The 18,530-nt window shown below is 35.2% G+C and overlaps 8 protein-coding genes across 8 annotated transcripts; 5 read left to right on the top strand and 3 right to left on the bottom strand.

Moving 5' to 3' along the window:
• Positions 1 to 1,882: 1,882 nt before the first annotated feature.
• MONOS_11760 (uncharacterized protein) lies at positions 1,883 to 2,674 on the bottom strand (the record flags this gene model as incomplete). The annotated part of the gene is made up of 3 exons (XM_067864324.1): positions 1,883 to 2,002; positions 2,063 to 2,441; positions 2,553 to 2,674. The coding sequence occupies 3 exons, from the start codon at positions 2,672 to 2,674 to the stop codon at positions 1,883 to 1,885; spliced, it is 621 nt and encodes a 206-aa protein (XP_067727387.1).
• Positions 2,675 to 2,922: 248 nt separating this feature from the next.
• On the top strand, positions 2,923 to 3,228 carry MONOS_11759 (uncharacterized protein; the record flags this gene model as incomplete). Its single annotated transcript, XM_067864322.1, has 1 exon — positions 2,923 to 3,228. The coding sequence occupies one exon, from the start codon at positions 2,923 to 2,925 to the stop codon at positions 3,226 to 3,228; it is 306 nt and encodes a 101-aa protein (XP_067727386.1).
• Positions 3,229 to 3,278: 50 nt separating this feature from the next.
• On the top strand, positions 3,279 to 3,623 carry MONOS_11758 (uncharacterized protein; the record flags this gene model as incomplete). The annotated part of the gene is made up of 1 exon (XM_067864321.1): positions 3,279 to 3,623. One exon carries the CDS (start codon positions 3,279 to 3,281, stop codon positions 3,621 to 3,623), a length of 345 nt encoding a protein of 114 aa, XP_067727385.1.
• A 40-nt stretch (positions 3,624 to 3,663) lies between these two features.
• Positions 3,664 to 4,258, top strand: MONOS_11757 (uncharacterized protein; the record flags this gene model as incomplete). Its single annotated transcript, XM_067864320.1, has 2 exons — positions 3,664 to 4,053; positions 4,139 to 4,258. The coding sequence occupies 2 exons, from the start codon at positions 3,664 to 3,666 to the stop codon at positions 4,256 to 4,258; spliced, it is 510 nt and encodes a 169-aa protein (XP_067727384.1).
• Positions 4,259 to 6,017: 1,759 nt separating this feature from the next.
• On the bottom strand, positions 6,018 to 8,978 carry MONOS_11756 (uncharacterized protein; the record flags this gene model as incomplete). The annotated part of the gene is made up of 1 exon (XM_067864319.1): positions 6,018 to 8,978. One exon carries the CDS (start codon positions 8,976 to 8,978, stop codon positions 6,018 to 6,020), a length of 2,961 nt encoding a protein of 986 aa, XP_067727383.1.
• Positions 8,979 to 9,827: 849 nt separating this feature from the next.
• Positions 9,828 to 10,385, top strand: MONOS_11755 (uncharacterized protein; the record flags this gene model as incomplete). Its single annotated transcript, XM_067864318.1, has 1 exon — positions 9,828 to 10,385. One exon carries the CDS (start codon positions 9,828 to 9,830, stop codon positions 10,383 to 10,385), a length of 558 nt encoding a protein of 185 aa, XP_067727382.1.
• A 4,205-nt stretch (positions 10,386 to 14,590) lies between these two features.
• On the top strand, positions 14,591 to 14,995 carry MONOS_11754 (uncharacterized protein; the record flags this gene model as incomplete). The annotated part of the gene is made up of 1 exon (XM_067864317.1): positions 14,591 to 14,995. The coding sequence occupies one exon, from the start codon at positions 14,591 to 14,593 to the stop codon at positions 14,993 to 14,995; it is 405 nt and encodes a 134-aa protein (XP_067727381.1).
• Positions 14,996 to 17,016: 2,021 nt separating this feature from the next.
• On the bottom strand, positions 17,017 to 17,541 carry MONOS_11752 (uncharacterized protein; the record flags this gene model as incomplete). Its single annotated transcript, XM_067864316.1, has 1 exon — positions 17,017 to 17,541. The coding sequence occupies one exon, from the start codon at positions 17,539 to 17,541 to the stop codon at positions 17,017 to 17,019; it is 525 nt and encodes a 174-aa protein (XP_067727380.1).
• Positions 17,542 to 18,530: the final 989 nt, after the last annotated feature.

The raw sequence follows: 18,530 nt of genomic DNA, 5'->3' as shown, positions 1-18,530 counted from the left end.
AGGATATACATAAGACAGAATAATGAGTCAACGCCGTTCGCAAAAACAGCTTTTTTTTTTTAATTGACCTTTCAAACGCAAAGAAGAATGAAAAAGCACCATTGGAATTACCAAAATGGACTGGAATCAATAACAATTTAATAAATTAATCAATAAATCAAAATCTGGAAAAAGAAAAATTTTAAACAAAAGAAGAGGATGAAGAGGATGAAGAGGATGAAGAGGATGAAGAGGATGAAGAGGATGAAAAAGGGGAGAAAATAAATGTGAAATTTTGATTTTCTCTTTTAAAAATATGAGGAAAATGTTTAAGAGCGAAAAACAAACAATATATTTTCATAAAAAAATAAACACGATCAAATAAAATATAGTGTTCAAAATATTGTGTAAATAGCAATAAAAATAATCATTTTTGAACAAGAAGAAAAAAACCAACAATCTTTTTCAATTCAAAGTTACAATTTGAAATGCTTAACAATCACAAAATGATTATTTGATCCAAATAAGAAAAAGAAAAAGAAAAAGAAAATAATAAATGCAATTTTCAGTAAATAACTTTGCAATCAAATAAAATATTGAAGGTCAACTAACATAAAATTAATTTATTCATAAAAAGAAAAATATAAATAAAATGGAAATTTAAATTAAGCCTGGGTGACTGACTGACTTTGATTTGAAAAAAAGCGAAATTTGACTGACGAGATGGAAAAAAGTTCCGTCAGAAAAATTATAAACGATTATAGTTTAATTTTTGATTAACAGAATGTTTTCAATTTGCTTATTAATTCACAATAATCACTTTCTCTTAAAAAACTATTGGTCGAAGTTTTCGAAAATTTATCAATCGATTTTTTAATTATGGGGAACTGACTGAACTGACGAAGGTGGATAATTTTGATCAAAAAACGTCAATGGAATCAGTGGCGAGCAGTGTCACATAATAATATTCAATGGGTAATAATTGTATTTCTCTTGAAGAAGGACTGCAAAACATCCTATCAAATGTTTTCATAGTTTGATCTTCTTTTTGGAATTTTGATTAATTTCTAATGACATATTTCAGGGTTTATGCATTCGAAAAAAGTTGAATTAATTGAAAAAAGTGCATTGCTTATTTGTTTATCTTGAAAAATGTGGAAACACAAAATAAGTTTCAGATTTCTTTTGAAATGCTGTTCCACAAAAATTATTGCAAGAATACAGAGACATTCAACAATGCTTGCTCATCATTTGAAGATTAATAAGAAATTCATTTTTGACTGTATCTGATACCTGCAACATCAACTCACTTCGTAGTTAGCTCTGTAAGAGTCATTTCGATGATGAATATTATCATGAGAGAAAAAGATATTCTTTGAATGTGTGATCGTTTAAATGCAATTCAACAAGTTTGTTTCATCTTTGATTATCTTCTCTTTTATATATTCATATCCACAACATTTAAAAAGCTGAAAGGAATAAAGAAAAAGCAAGTGAACAAATACTCCATTTTTTAAAGAGAATAGGAAGAAAGCACTCCATTGAAGATTTTCTTATGAACGATTAATCGATGAAGAAGGAAAATATCAAAATATCAACACTTATCGATCAAAATGTATCAGTAACTTATCAAAAGAAAAGATCATTTTATTTTCGAGTTTGCACAAATCCTCATTCTTCAAAGTTATTATTCATATTTTTTTACATATCTAATTTGAAGGTTAAGAGCATCAAAAATTGCAATAGAAAAAAATTCTATTTAAAAGAGTGTATTTGTTAAGTTCTAATTGTTCAAAAACATTTGTATTTGCCATTTCAGTTCAAGATATCGATTTCTTTCAATTTCAAGAAACATTCTATCTTACCACATGACAATCAAATCCATGACAGATCTCCGTTCTTTTTATCCTTCTTCTTCATCCTCCACCTCTTCTCCTTTTCTCTTCATTTCATCATCATTTATGTATTTCAGTATCAATCCATCATTTCTATCTTCTTCTTCTTCTTCTTCTTTCATTTTCATCTTTTTACAAAAAAAAAAAAAAAAAAAAAAAAAAAACAATAAATTAATAAATAAATAAACCCTATTCCATCTGTTACTGTTACTCGAGAACGGAGAGCTTTCGCGGTCGGTCGATCTTTCTGATCCGAATGTGGATGTTGTGCTTGTGTCTCCGGCTGAGCTTCTGGCTGACGTGGTGGAGTATCTGAAAAAGCTTCTTGTGGCTGGTGCAGCTCGGCAGTCGTCTCTTCGCTCGGCACCTTCTTCTTCTTCGTCTTCTTCAACAGGAGCAGCACGCCGATCAACTTCGCCATTCCGGAGGCGGAGAAGTGAAGAGAAGAAATCTTCAGAGAATGAGCAGCCATCATCTTCATCAGCGCCTGCGATTGACTTTTCTGATGCCTTGGCAGAGGCGGAGTCAAACGCGTCGGCAGGAGCGATGGACGACATCGAGAGGCGGCTGAAGTGAATGAAAATCACAGACAGTCATCACTGAGGGAGCAACAAACGCTTCGAATGATTTGTTGTGGAGCGGCGGGAGGTGCTATATGGAGGTGTTGTGTGTGCATACGATGTGGCGCTGTTGACGATGCTTTTTGTTCCGCCTGTGGCTCCGCTTCCGTCGCTTGCAGCATCGGTGGGCACGAAGTCGGGGGGCAAGCGGATCTTTGTGGCAGCAGATGTGAATAGCATTCCATTCGATCTACGATCTGTTTGACCCTTCTCTGCTGATATGGAGGTCACAGCAGTCGAGGTGTGCGGATGTGAAGTTGGGAAGATTGATTCGAAGGAGCTGTCAGAGGCGTGGCTGGGGATGGAGGATGTTATTCTGTCACAAGTATCGATTACGCTGGCTGTGCTGAAAGAGCAGGAAGAGGCAGAGGGAAGGAGAAAGGGGAGGCAAAGAGGGAGGCAAAGGGGAGAAGAAGAGGGAGAAGAAGATGGAAGGAGAGAGAGGTGATGGAAATGAGGAGAAAGGAGCGTATCCGACAGCTCACAGAGAGTTTGTGGAGAGAATCAAAGAGAACCAGGTGAAGTTGGAAGAAGCGATGGCGCCGCTGGTTGTGGAGGTGCTTGGAATGAGTCGGTTGAGGTTTGTGAAGGCGGGGATGGAGGCGGAGGCTGAGGATGGTGCAGACAAGCAGCATTCAGTTGAACCAAAAGTGTGCAGTTCTTCTCCATCTGATAGCATCCAACAGGAGAACAGGAGAGCAGAAGAAGCGCAGCAGATGGGTCTTTTGACATAACTTCAGATAGAAGTTCAGATGGAGCGGGGAAAGATGAGAAACATGTGGAAATGTTTTCCAATGATTTGGCAACAAATGAGGAGTCAGGGAGAGAGGGAAGTTCGATAGATTTGGAGAAAGAAGAGGAAGAGGAAGAGGAAGAGGAAGAGGAAGAGGAAGAGGAAGAGGAAGAGGAAGAGGAAGAGGAAGAGGAAGAGGAAGAGGAAGAGGAAGAGGAAGAGGAAGAGGAAGAGGAAGAGGAAGAGGAAGAAGAAGAAGAAGAAGAAGATAAAGAGGAAGAGGAAGAGGAAGAGGAAGAGGAAGAAGACGAAAAAGACGACGACGAAGAAGAAGAAGAAGGAAGAGCAGATTCTGGATATGGAATCTCCACATTTGAAGTTTTTGAGGCTGATTGACGAGAGTGCGTATGGGAACCGGCGGGACTATCTGGTGACGATGACGGTGACGGGGGCGCTGGTGGAGCTGTGTGCGGAGCGGGAGCGGATTGTGGGGAAGCCGGTTGTGGAAGGGATGATACAGCCGGACGGGACGATGAGCGTCACGTTCATTGGGGAGAGGCTGTTTGGGAGGAGAGAGATGAGAAGAGAAGGGGGTGTGGGTATAGGTGGGGGTATGGGGGTGGGTGGAGGTGGATGTTTGGCATCAGATGAAGTGTCGTTGCATTTGAGCTCGGACAGGCAGAGAGAGAGGATGGACGAGTTTGTTGCGATAGGGGCGGTTGTGCCGCAGGAAAGTGTGCCGTCGATAGCTCTGCGGGATGCTGCGTTCGTGATCGGGCAAATGTTCCACTGGAAAGGGATGATTGGGATGTTGAGTGCTTCGTGTGTATGTGTTTGTGGACGAGTGGGAGTAGCTGACGGCATCATCAGCGTTCCTGTGAAATTTGTATTTTCCATTTAAATGCATCGAGATAGCGTTTGGAAACTGCTTCATTTCGTGCCGCGCTGGCTCAGCTGCTTCGTATGTGTATGCTCCCTCTTCTGATTCTGCGCATTCTGCATCTGCTCGGCCTCGGAGCTCTTCAAATTGAGCACACAGATCGACCTCTCATTTCTAGGTTGAAAAAATACATAGAGAGATCTCCTCATCCGGCGTCTAGCTCAGCTGGTACCTCTGCACAAACCTGTTCCTGTCTCTCTCCAGCGGAGTCACGCAGCTTTGTGAGTTCTCTCAAATCCATCAAAGACGCATTCTGAAAGCTTCAAATAAATATCATTTGTTGAAGAAAGCGAAAACAACCAAATGATAGAATTGTCCTTGCGTTGTTTTCATTTTCCTTTTGCAACATCCCATTCTGAACATTTATCAACTCCGTAGTAAATGCTGTTTCTGTTGATTGTCCACTCCCAAAAGATACATTCAGTCTGCAAATGTGCATTCCTCCTGCTCCAATTATCTCAAATAGCCTTGAAGCTCCATTATTGACATGGATTGGTTCATGATTAAATGGAAAGTCTCTGATAGACAACATGTGGACACTGAAAAAAGAGATAATCTCGCTGCTCCGAATTCTGTTTGGATTGTTTGACAAAAATCACTTTTGCCATACATCGAGTAAGTCTTGTCTCCACAGCCCGCGCTTTTGGCTTTTGTGATCGTTCATTCGTGTATCTCTATATCAGCAACAAATTCTGGAATCAGCTGAGAGAGGCAGCGGCTGATAGCGCAGCAAAGATGGCTTTCATCCGTTTCACAGAAATATCCATCAAAGGAATTAGGTTGTGATGGCACTGAGGAGACAAATTTGATTCTTCCAGAAACATTTCAAAGCCATCCGCTTTTATCAGCAATTTCTGAATAATCAATGCTCACTCTGTTTGATGTGTTCCCTTGTGGAACAGCAGGTGAATTCAATGATATGTGCTGTTGAGCCTTGAAGGGCAATGTCATGTCCTCCATTCAGACATGTGTAATTTCAGGAAAAGCAGCGATAAAGCATGGTTTCCTTGTCGTGATTATTTCATAAGCTGTGGGGCAGCGCTTCCTTCAAACATTGAATATCAACGATGAAACAGACAACTGGAAATGTCAACTTGATTTGTGCAGTCTCAAAGTCAATCACTCCACATGAGATGCAGTGAATACAAATACTGCTCAAACGAGTGTTCGAAAAATGAAATGGACTTTTCAATGCAAAAACTCAAGAAGCATTTCGCTCTTCTAATATCTTGACAATGGGCAATCATGATGAAAAACTCCAGATGCAATCTCATCAAGAAAAACAATTTCAAAGTTGATCACAAAATGACACATAATTCTTTTTTTGTGTTCATTCTATTTTCATTACCTTGTTGTTTTTCCTCAATTGAACTTATGAAAATTTGACACAACGAACTTCCAAGATCAATAATTTTGATGGTTTTTTTAAAAACAAATTGCAGTGCGTCTGTTTTTTTGAACTTTCAAATTTCTTTAAAAAAAAGAAAAAAGAAATAGAAAAAACTGTATTTGATATGAAGTCAAATTTCATATCGATATCGAAGAACGCATTGCGTTATCATTGCAAATAAAATTGTGAAATGGATGTTAATTCCAATTGCGCAAGTGCCGGTTGGCATTTGCGATTCATAAGACATTCCAATTTCTGTGAATAGAAAAATGGTCTTTGCGGTGAATAAAAAATAACAACATCTTTTCAAAAGTCAAAAAACAATGCTCGTCACAGTTATCAGCCTTTTCAAAACGGGTCCATTTGATAAGACTTATCAAATCAAAAACAAAAAACAAAACAAAACAGAATACAAAATGTTGTGCAACCAAATGCACATCTTTCAATAATCAACAGAAGATTAAGAAGATAACGATTTTATTTCTTTTTCATCGATTGATATATTCATTTTTTTAAATTGCTCAAGATAGCCCATGCAACCGACTGTTTGATTCGAAATTCTTCCGCATTCTTCAACAGCTCTTTCAACAAGCTTTGCATCATATTTTTCTTCAATTTTTAAAGAAATATCATTTTGCTGTTTGTGAGTTTCTTCCAGTTTCTCTAATGCAACAATGAACCTTGCAAAAATCTTTTTGTTTTCATCAACTTGTTGTTCAAGTGGAATATCTTGTTCTTCCTTCTTCTCTTCTTCTTCTTCAATTGCTTTGCATTCGCAAACACAGGGCAAAAATGAGGATTCTGCTAAAGAAGATGATTTTTGCTGCGTTCCTTCAAAAGAACTGGACATTGATGGCACAACAGAAGAAGATGGCAAAAAGGAAGATGAAGTTGATGCCATCAATTTCTCTGTTCTGCATTTATTCACAAACGCCTTCGGAAGATAGAGCTTTGCAAATAAATACAGTTGTTCAATCATTTCCCTATTTTCTTTATACAGCTTGTCGCATTCATCACAAAATTGAATAAATTCTTCTATTTTTCCCACTCTTTTCTGCCAAACTTCCTTCATCATTTTTGTTTCTTCGTGCTTCAATTTTGTCATTTCAATCTTCGCTTCTGTGATTTCAATCTTCGTTTTCATGTTTTCAATCATCGCTTTTGTTCCATTGATCATTGCTTTTGTTGTTTCAAGCTGTGCATTGACTTTTTCGAGCTTCGTTTTTGCATTTTCAAGCAGTTTTTTTGCATGTTCAAACTGATGATTTGTAATTTCAAGCTTTGCTTTTGTTTCATCAATCTTTTTTTTTGTTATTTCAAGCTGTGCTTTTGTTTCATTTATCCTTGCTTTTGTATTTTCAAGCCGCGCTTTTGTTTGCCGCAAAATTTCAATGTTTTTTTCTGCCTTTTGAGTTTGTTTTAGTATCTCGCTAATTTGAATTCTGCATCGTTCGATTTTTTGCTGATTCGTTGGAATATCTCTCGATGGCGCATAAAATTCAATTGTTCCTTCACAAGCACATATTTTATTTGGCATGAAGAATTTAAAAATAGGATCAATAACTTCGGCCCCAACAGAACCAATTACAGAAAGCATTTGATTAAATGATAATAACTGTAAAAGCAATGAAATACCTTTATCTAAAAATTCTTTCGTTTTTTTTTCTGCCTTGAACGCTCCTCGAAACCATCCACTTTCAATTCTCGGCTTTAATTTGTTTTCATTAGCATGAGTATAGTCATTTCCAGGAATAAATTTGAACATTGAGCCCGGAACTTTGACAGGTTTTTCTATCACGATTTCATTCGAAAAGAATCCACTCTTTTTTTCAAAATGATATTTATCGTACAAAACAGGCTCATCTGTGTCTAGTGATTCTATTTGATTATAATAACTTTTCAGAGGTCGTTCTATTTCCCTCATCGAATTTTCTTCATTTTTGATTCTGGAATCCAAAAGTTCTGGGTTTTCAATATCCAAGTTTCTCAATTCATCGTTATTTCTATCTTCATCTCCAATCAGCTTTATGTTGTCTTGTTTCTTGTGTTCCAATTCATCCTTAAGTTTCTTTTCATCTCCACTCAACTGGATAAAGTCTTGTTCCTTATCTTCCAATTCAGCATTAAGTTTCATTTCATCTTCATTCAGCTTTCTGCTATTTAGTTCCAACTCCCTCAATTCAGCATTAAGTTTCCTTTCGACTTCACTCAGCTTAATGATTTCTTGTTCATAGTCATCCAATTCAGCGTGAAGGTTCCTTTCTTTTGAACTCAACTTGTCATATTTTTGTTCCCATTCCTTCACATAATTTTCGCATCCTTCTTTGATAGATTTCATATTTTTTGGAAAAAACATTCTGCCAATCATTGCTTCCACAAGCCAACTCAGTTTGATTGCCATTTCAGAAACTGAATTAAGGAACATTGAGGATTCAGGTGTACAGCGGCCAAGCGATAAACGATTAGAATGCACATAATATTGTTCATCACGCACAATGCCTTTAATCCTATCAACTGAGTAACTGTTCACTGCATCATAGTATATAAATCGGTTTTCATCAAGTGCCTTTTTCAGCATATAGAGGATTTTAAAATGATTCAAGCACTTCTCCAAATTGATAGTTTCCAGCCCTGTTGAAGCGTTTGCTTTTTCAATGAGTGTTCTGAAAGTCTTTTCATCACATTGTGCATCTGAATCTGAAAGATTAATTTGCTTGAAATATTTATTTTTGATTTTTTTCATTTGATCCTCGCGCATATCATCGAACTGCTTGAAAAGATATTCCTCAATTTGCTTGATTTGATTCTTTTGTTCGATTTTTTTCTCTTCAGGATCTTTGTTTGACACCTGTTTGACATTCAGTCTAAAACATTTGTTGGCAACAAATAAAACGGGCAGATTCATGTCCTCACATATATCGTTCACCAGCAGCATGTCTACTTTCAAATTCGTGAAATTGTAGTAATTACCAAATTCAGAGAGATACAAAACTGAAACTTTTGTGCTAACTCTCAGATACACTTCCAAGATCAGTGTACTGATAATGTCTGTTTCGGTGTCGATATCAGATCCATGAAATCCACGTGTGTCTAATAGCCAATATCCATCATCCAGCTTATAAGCTTCTGGAAACGGTGTTTTCGCTAATTTTCCATCTCCAATATCTGGTCCTTCAGACGATTCGTTGACTTTCACGATTTTTTTGTCCCATGTTTCATTGAGTGGTATTCCCAATAAAGCATCTATCATTGTGCTTTTGCCTGTTCCACTTTTTCCGAGGAAAATAGCCAAATGCTTACAAAATACACACTTTTTACATTCCTTAATAAAATCTCTCATCATTTTAAAGGTGTCCTTTGTAGTAAAGTTTCTTTTCTGGAGTTGTTTTGTTTCATTTGCAAACTGAAGAAGTTGAGACATTAATGAATCAAACGAAATAAACACCCTTTAATTATTATTCAAAATTTTGAAAATATGGTTCAATTTTTATAAGTTATATTCATGATCTTTGAATATCAATCAATTATATTAATTAGATAAATTCTTATATTTTTCTAAACAAGCAATATATTCTAATAAAAATATTTGTACTCAAGATTTATATTGCTTAAAGAAGAAATGATAAATAACTCTTTCAATCCAACAGATTTTATGAGAATAAGATCATTTATTGAGATCCAAATTTGAATTTGAAAAAACAAAATTAACTTCAGTTAATCCCTCTGCTATTTTTTTTGAATCTTTGTTATCAATTAGAATTCTCGTAAATTTAAAACATGTTAGCATTAACAAACGTTATGTTGAAAAAGAAAATTAATTCTGGATGTTCCATCAATCAGTTAGGGTCTCAAATAAATAAAAACAATATCTGAAATTATTAATGAAGGGAATGTGGAACGGATAAAACGATAAGAAAGACAACAAATAAAAAAGGAAAATTTTTCAGAAAATGAGAAGAGTATGATTGTTCGCTGTAACTGAAGCATGTTTCTCAAAGAATGAAGAATCGTTATTTCAGTGATAATTGGTAGAACAACATTAAAAATTATTCGATTATTAGAACAAAAGAATTAAGTTCAAATCATCATTTTAAGCACTTTGCTAAAAAGGACTTCTTTTTGAAAAATTAAAAATAATAAAAGCTGTGTTAAAACAGAAGGTGGAAATGGGGAGTGTGCTTGTGTGTTCAAGAGCAAATTCACTTTGTGTTTGTTGAAGACAAAGTGGAGTGGAGGGATGTTTTGCTAAACTGTTCCATCTGCTTTTAAAATGAGAAGTCTCCAGTTCATTTCGTGCTCAGCGGTGTCGAATGGTGGAGGAATGGAGTTGTATCCAGCTCAATCAGCTGCTCCAAGCAACAACATTTATTGCTATTTCTTCTTCTTCCATGATTGCAGTTGCACAACAACTTCCACGACTTATGGCCATGATGTGTATTTTGAAGATTATTACAATCACTTTTCTTCGAACAACCCATTCTACGAATCGTACACAACGAATACAAATGATACGAGAGTGTGCCATAGATATTATTCAGGCAGTTGGACATATCTGCATACAGAAAAGAAGGAATGGTTGAAGGAAGGGATGAAAGATAGATATGTTGGAGTGAGTGGAAGTGACACGAGCAATCTGTGTGGGATGAGTGAGGCAGCACCGTGCAAGACTGTGGGGCATGCAGTGGGGTCGAGCATGGTGCAGCTGAGCTCGACAATCACGTTGCTAAGTGGAAGGCATGTGAGCGAAGGGACAACAATCAGTGTTGGGGAAAAGAAGATTTCAGTTGTTGGGAAAGGGAAGGCAGTGAGTGTGATTGGGATGAATTAGCTTTTTGAGAGAAAATCACAACTGCCAGAAGCAATGGGAGATATTTAGCGGAATGTGACAGGTTATTTGGGAATGAACCACTTAAACATTGATTGCATTTAAGCGACAAGTTATTCATCAAATGAAGCCATTGCGCTTAATGAAACTGTGTGCTTTCCCCTTATGGAATATTGCAAAAGAAGATTGAGAGTTCAATGAAAGAAGTTATGGGACAATCATAAAGTTCGCGGTTAATGAAGGAAAGCCACGATTAGGCACTTAACGACTGATCACAGAGAAAACAAAATTCTGTTTACGCAAGTTCAACAAAATGGAAGAAATTCAGTTAAAAAAATAATAAGGAAAAGTGGGTTTTAACTTTGTTGTCACAATGATATTTCATCCAACAAAATGCATGATACTATGGAATGTTTCACAAAAACGAAAGATAAAACTTTTTGTAAGCTTTTATTTTGACTCATTGTATGATTGAATTCATTTTTCGCTTTTGAAAGTTCAATAAGAAAAGTTTCACATCTTGTTTTTTAAAAAATGTTGTTCAAATAAATTTCTGAAAAAGTCAAATGCTTGAAAAGACGTATTTTTTTGTGTGGCACCTTTTAAATTCACAATTTTAAAAAAAAAAAAAAAAAAAAATCGAATCCCTTCATAATTCAGTCAAATAAATGTTCTGCTCAATGACAAATGAAATAAAAATTGAAAATCCCATCAATTCAGCAATCAAAAAAATTTTGTTCTGTGAAAAAAATGTGAAAACAGGAACTATCGATCTATTGACAAAGAAACTGAACAGTTCCTCTAAACAGCCTTCGAACCCTTCTTCTTCCATCTTTTTCAATAACTTTCTTTTCCTCTCTTTTCGTTTTTCGTTGAGGCTTTCATTCTCCATATTTATTATCAGCATTTCACAAAGAATGAAAAGCTTTAATTCAACTACAAGTCACTCTTTTGAAACATCAAATTGGGTAATTTCCTCCAAACTAGCATCTGCTGTTCTGCTTTCTGATAGATCTTCACTTTTCATCTTTCCTCCACACACTGCACTTTGAAGAAAATTCAAGCATTGCTTTCTGATTTCTCTGTTTTTCCCATTCGCTGCCCTAATAGCTTTTTCGATGCTTCCCACAGTGTCAACTTTTGAATGGGACTTTTTTCTTTATTGGAACTTTTTTTGTTTTTGCATGCCAATCATTCAATAAAGCTAGATGGACCTCAACACTCGGATGAGTGTGTTTATAAAACAAATACATTAAATTACAGGTTTGTTTTTTTAAATTTTGTTTATTTTTCGTAGAGATACAGCAATTTTTTTTATTTTGAAGTGACTTTTTTCAGCCGAGGAAGCATTTCACATATTTTTGAAATCCATTTTTTAAAACTACTAGCATTATCCTTTTTATATTTATAATCTTAAGTTTAACAACTTGTTTTTTCTTGATTTTTTCACATTTCATTTTTTTTTCAACAAGCGAATACTATTTTGAAAATTTCTTTGTTATAAAAATGAAGCGTTAAAAATAAAAATATGAGATGAAAATTACACACTCTAATAAAGAAGTGTGAAAAAAATTGAACATTAATATTTTCTTTTTGCATCAGAGAAAATATTTTTCATGTCATATTTTTATTTTTAACACTTCATTTTAATAACGAAGAAATTTTCAAAATAGTATTCGCATGTCGATAAAAAATTGAAATATGAAAATATCTAGAAAAAACAAGTTGTTAAACTTAAGATTTTGAATATAAAAAGGAAATTTCTAGTTGTTTTTAAGAATGTATTTCAAAAACTTGTGAAACGAGTTTGTGTGCGCCTGCCTTGCGGCATGCGTGCGCTCGCTTCATCGTCTGCATTGAGTGAAATTTATCTTTCAATTTGGTTTCATTTCGGACAGAATTGTAAGAATTGAATTAATAGAAATATTTTTTTTGTGAATTTTTTGATCAAGAATCATATATATGTTAAGAGGATATGTTATGCGTGCTTTGCATGCATTACAATTCAAATATGCAAAAACTGGGGATTCATGCTGTCAAAACTCAATATCTGACACATTAATTGAAAAACTTAAAAATGACAAAGAGATAAAAAAATAATAAAAATCAAACAACAAAATCAAAAGTTAGCATTTGTTGAACCATATGAAACAACCAAATATTTGTCATTTTTAATATGTGAAATATAACATTAGAATAGACCTGTGCGACATGTGGCAATATTTGTCAGTTACTGACACAAGTGACCGACATGTTCCAATTTTCTTCTGATCAAAACATATTTTTTCTCAATATTTATAAATTTTCAAAAAAAAAATATAAAAATTAGAAAAGAAAAAATAAAATTCATTTCAAATAATTGTTATTTATTTAAAGAAAGTGTCTTCTTTTGTAAGAGAAAAATATTAATTTCAAAATTAAAAAATTTCTAAAGAAAAAAATGGTTTAGTGACAAGATCTTATAAACTTGGATTTTTTTTGCCACTGGAAGTCGTGACTGTCACTGACGTCACCAAAAGTCAAAGAAGCGTTACTGTTTGAAAAACAAACAGAAGATCTTAACAACAGGTTTGGCTTATGAAATGTTGTTTATTTCATTTCACATAAAGAATAATCCATAATTTTTCTTTTCATTTTTCAGATTTCATTTTTTTAATCAAAGAAATGAGCACATTAACTTCAAACAAACTTGGCGGTGTAATTTATCGTTTTATTTACTAAAACAAACTCAGCAAAGCAAAACAAGAAACCAGTTATGCTTTTTCTTGTAATTCATTTTGAATATTTCATTATTTATTCATGATATTGTGGAATTCCTTCTTTTTTTCAAATTGAAAATAATATCATTCATAATTATTCCTTTTCAATTGTTTACAGATAGAATCAATTTACTAGACAGATGAAAATGGAAAAAAATTGGAGATTGAACAATACTAAAATTATTACAATATTTGCTTGATAGATTGAACTTTCATTTTTTTCATGTGTGAGAAACTTCTCATTTGAAAAAATTTTAAATCAACTGTTCAATCAGAAGAATATGTCGAGTTTATTGGCTTTCACAGTCTTTATTTTTCATTTGGCAAGTGAGAAAAAAAACTTGTTTGTGTTCATTGGAATTGACAAAGCTTGCTGTTGTATAAAATCTGAAAATCACTTTTGTTTATTAAGTCTGATTCTTGTGATTTTTTTTTCATTTTGATCATTCATTTATTTTTTCAGTTCTTTATTCTTAATAAACAAAATCTCTTATTTATGAGGTCATCATTATATCTTTATTTGACTGTAATCGTTCTTGCTTTCGTTCTATCCTTTCATCAATGCACATGCAAAAATAACAAGAAAGCTGAGTCAAATACCAGAAGAAAATCAAACAGCCTTGAAAAGCAAAGGAAAGGAAGAAAGATGATATAAGGGTTATTACGAGAGAAGAATAGAATCAGCTTGAGAAGATGGGTGATTTTTTTTGATATCATAAAAAATAACGAAGTTTGATCATAAAAAATTTTCATAAAGGGTGAGGTTGAAAAAATTAATTTTATTTGAAATTGCATGAAAATATAGATCAATATATTATAATTATTAATTATTTGTTGATTTTAATTAGTTTCCAATTGTTTTTATTTCAAATATCGAGAAATAAAAATAATTTCAAAAAAAATCCAAAATTCGATTAACCTAATAAAACATAAAAACAATAATAACAATACGTAATCAATCAATTTTTTATATAAAAATTAATTTTATGATGTTATTGCAAAGAAATTTTTAAATTAATTTTGAAGATCTTAAAACATTTGTTGAATTTTATCAATTCACATTAACACTTAAGCAAAAATATAATAGAAACATAAGACACTCATCAAGTTATCAACTGCTTGTTGATAAATTTGTTTGTAAACAAGTAATCTTAGAAATATTTAATTATTATCTAAATATCAAACAAAGTTTAAGATAAATAAAGAAAATATTAAAAAATGAAAAGAAACTCGTCAATTTTTTTTTCCACTTAAAAAGCTTCTATCGCACGAACATCTTCATTTTATCTTCCTCTCTTTGTTTCTCCACTGATTCTCTCTATCTTCTTCTCATAAATTATATGTCATCCAGTTATCTGCCTCCTTTGATGCTCTGTTTTTGTCTGCCTGTTCGTTTTGAGAACAGATTGGTTAAAAACAAGTTTCACATGAAAGGATATGAATGACAAAATGGTGCATGAATCTCAAGCACAGAATCACAATCCCGGTTTCATTGTCGTTCCCCTTTCTCCATATCGCTTCTGCGTACCCTTCCGTGGAACTCGCATCTCTCCATTCACCTTCTCTTTGCTTGTTGGACCTGCCTCTCGTGTTCCCATCAGCCCATCTGTTCTGGCTGACTCCGATGATTCTGGGCTGCCTGCTCCAGGATCCAGAAAAGTCTACGCTTTGGACTCTGCCTGCATCACTTTTCACCGCGCTCACCAGATATTCGTTAACCAGCACACTGGCTTCTCTTTCCATCAGTGTGGCTCCCCGCTTTCCTCCGCGCTTCCCTCTCCACAGCCGTCCACCACATCACCCCTTCCATTGGCAACATCCTCTGGGTGTGATGCTCCTTCTTCGACGCCCTGACCTCCCTTACAGACATCCGATAGGAGTTTGTACAGTAGAGTCTTATTCTTGTTCTTTTAAACATTATCAGTTGGATGCAGATGCATTACTCAATGGCTGTATCATCCTTAAAGTTATTCCTCCATCTTTTTCTCACTTCGCATCCCTCCTCTTTTCTCTTTCTTTCCATCCTTTCCTTCTTCCTTATCTCCTTCTCTCTCATCCTCCTTGCCCAGATCTCATACTCTCTGATTTCCAGTGCTTTCATTCCTTTCTCAGTTAACCTCAGCTCCGGAGGGCATTTCAGTATGAGGCCAAAATCACTTCTTCTTCATAGCACACAAGCTTTTTCATATGCCATCCATCAACAGGAAGCAACAGCACGCTGCCTTCCATTATGCTTTTCCGCACACACATCTCAGCACATCCGACCCAGTGGTGGAGAAGAGAAGGAAGTGTGAAATGGAGCGAGCACTGTATTTCTTGAAGAACAGAAGAAGAAGAGGAAGATGAAGAAAACGAAGAAGAAGAAGAATATATAACTGAGTCTAAATGTGGAGACGATGTCGAAATAGTCAGTCGAATTTACACTGAAGAAGATGGAAATACTTTTCTGTCTGGTTTCGAAGAGGCATTTTGATGAGAAGTTATAATACCATTTGGCTGATCCACTGCATCATCTTCGTTTTCATCGTGAGTTATTGTTAAAGAGCCGTGAGTTTCTGCTATTTTGGCTTCAATTTCGCTTTTTTTTCATTTTCATTTCCTTTCTCAGATTTCTTTTTTGAAGAAATAGAATAAGAGAGCAGACTTGAAGATGGAGAAGAGGACAATGAAGATGAAGATGGATAGGAAAAGCAGTGGAAGAAGATGACATCAAAGAAGATGGAGATAGAGACGAGTTCCGCTTCTAACTTGCTTTCGGCTTCCTCTTTTGTTTTTTGAATTCAGCTGCATTTTGCGTGAGAGTTGAGAATGGATGTCATAGAGATCGGTTTGAGGGTGTTGCTGCTGTGTTTTTTATTTTTTTTTTTAATTTTTTTTTTTTTTTTGATTGTGTGTGAGTGGTTGACGGCAATGAAGAAATTGTTTGAAAACAGATGCATTTTGAGAGAATGATAAGGAAGATAAACCAGAAGATGAAGAAAAAATAAATGATGACGATGTAGCTGTTATAGCTTTAGAATGAAGAGATATGGCCGATACTGATGATCTGGGTTTTGAATGAGATGACTTTGAGGAATGAGTTTGTAAAAAATGCAAAGAAGAGGAGGAAGAAGAAGCAAACGTGTTTGGAGACGACAGAGAAGGATGTGGAACTTCAACTTCACTTCTATAAGTAGAAGAATCCTAAGAAGGAGAAGAAGAAGAAGCTTCTTTCATGCTTTTTTTGCTGTGTTTGACGATTATCTTGTGAAATACAAAGAAAACTTTCAAATAGTGAGTTTTTCTTATAAGGATCAGAAGAAGAAAAATAATAAGTTTTGAAATCAAACATCTAAAAACACATTTGCATTTTCACTTCGCTTTGGCTCCGAATGTTTTTCTTTTTCTTTTTCTTTTTTTTTTTTTTTTTTTTTTTGGAACATAATTTTCATTTTGTTTATCTTTTTATTCTTCTTTTGATGTTCTTTTGAAGGGGACAAGTTTTCTGAAATTTTATCTTCTCCTTTTTCTATAGATAGAAATGTGATTTTATTCTGAATGACATCTGCAAAGCCTCCATATTGAACAGCTTGCCAGAAAAAATTATTGATCTTTTCGAATCGACGGCGCCTTCATTATCCAAACAACTGGAGGCGATTCGAAATGCTCCTTCATCAACATATTCCTCTTGTTCGCTTCGCTTTTGAAGTTCGATTCACTTCTTTCAATCTTCATCTTTTTCAGATACGAAACAAATATCTCTTTCTTCTTCTCAGCCTGCTCCAGCGCCTTCTTCTGCTAGTCTTCGAGCTTTTCACGTTTTTTCTCAAAGTACTCATTCTCTTCCTCCAGCTGCTCCTTTGTCTCCTTCTCTGCCTCTTTCTTCTGCATCTTCTCTATCTTCCACTGTGTCGCTTTCTCTTCCTCAATTCTATCGATGCGGCTTGGAATGGCTGACAATTTTGGCTCAGGAAAGCACAGTGACGAAGTAGGAACGGATGCTGTGAGGCAGAAGTTAGCGAAGAGGGAAGAGAGGAAGAAGGAACAGGATGCCACATTTGATGGGTAAGAGATGGGGTGCTGGTGTAAAAAGGAGATAAAGAGCACATTGAAAGAGGAGGCGAAAGTGATAATGGCGAAGAAGGCAAAGCATTGACAATCTGATTGTTATCAGATGAAATTGGTGCGGATGGTGAAGAAGGAGATGATGATGATAAAGAAGAGGAGGAAGGAGAAGAAGAGAAGGATGCTGATGTAGTTGGCTGAGGAATTGACTGAGGAGTCTGATTTGGTCCATTTAACGTTGTATTAATAGCATTTTGCTGGTTAAAAGGCAAGTTTTTCATTCTTTCTGCTTCTCTTTCTCTTTCTTCTCTCAGCTTCCTTTCTTTTATTCGCCTCAATCTTTCGTCAAATTTCATTCTCGCCTTCGTTTATTGCTCCTTTCTCTCCTTCTTCCTTTCGTTCTCCCCCTCTTCTACTCCTCTCACCACATCCACATCTTTCACTTCCTCCTCAAACAACTTGTCATCTTAAAGCGCAATGTTACAAACAATTATCAGAGTCTGCATCCTTTCGCTTATCAGCGACGAATTCAGCGAAAGAAAATCTGTATTCTTTTTCTCCTTTTTCCTCCTCTTCATCTCTTCCAATGTTGCATGAATGCTGCTTCGTGGATCCTTTGCGTATTTGTTGGAACTTTGTGGAGGGATCAATAAAGAAATCTGAGGGATAGGCAAAGCAGAGGATGATGATTGAGAAACAGATGGGGTCAAAGCTTTGTTAGCAGTTGTATTCTTTGACACAAAAAAATCATCATCTTCTTCTTGAAGCAGAACCATGTTATCTTTGCTGCATTTCTTCCTTCAAGCTGCCTTTTTTTTGTCTTTTCCTTTGGATCACTGAAAAACGTTTTGATGCTCTGTGAATAAGAAGAAAATGATGATGAAATCACTGAATATGTGTCACGAGCATGCCTGTCTTTCAACGAAGCTGATTTCGACACTTCAGACTCACTTCCGTTCAAAACACTCTGCTCGCTTTTCCTTCTCTCTTCTTCCTCTTTGTCTTCGATACAAAATTGTGCATTTCCTCTTATGTTTGACTTCGTTACATTCTCCCCTGCTGTTTCTGCTTCCTGCTTTTTGACAATTGAACATTTAAATTCTTCCTCTGCCACAACTTTTCCAGCCGGCTTCCATTCTTTGAAGAACAAATAACAACAGATGTTCTACTTCCAACAAATGACTTCAAATGGATCATTCTATCAACTTTTCTATTTGAAGTTCCATCTTTCTCTATCTTTTAATATTTCTCATGTTCAATTCTTTTTCCTCTTCTTCTTCTTCTTTCATTCATTTGTTCATTCTCGTTCATATTCTTCATTTTCTTCCTGTTGACCTCTTTTTCT

The sequence above is a fragment of the Monocercomonoides exilis genome (genome assembly GCF_001643675.1).
Source record: "Monocercomonoides exilis strain PA203 chromosome Unknown scaffold22-1379369, whole genome shotgun sequence".
NCBI classification, from domain to species: domain Eukaryota; phylum Preaxostyla; order Oxymonadida; family Polymastigidae; genus Monocercomonoides; species Monocercomonoides exilis.
This window is presented reverse-complemented; position numbering and strand designations above follow the sequence as displayed.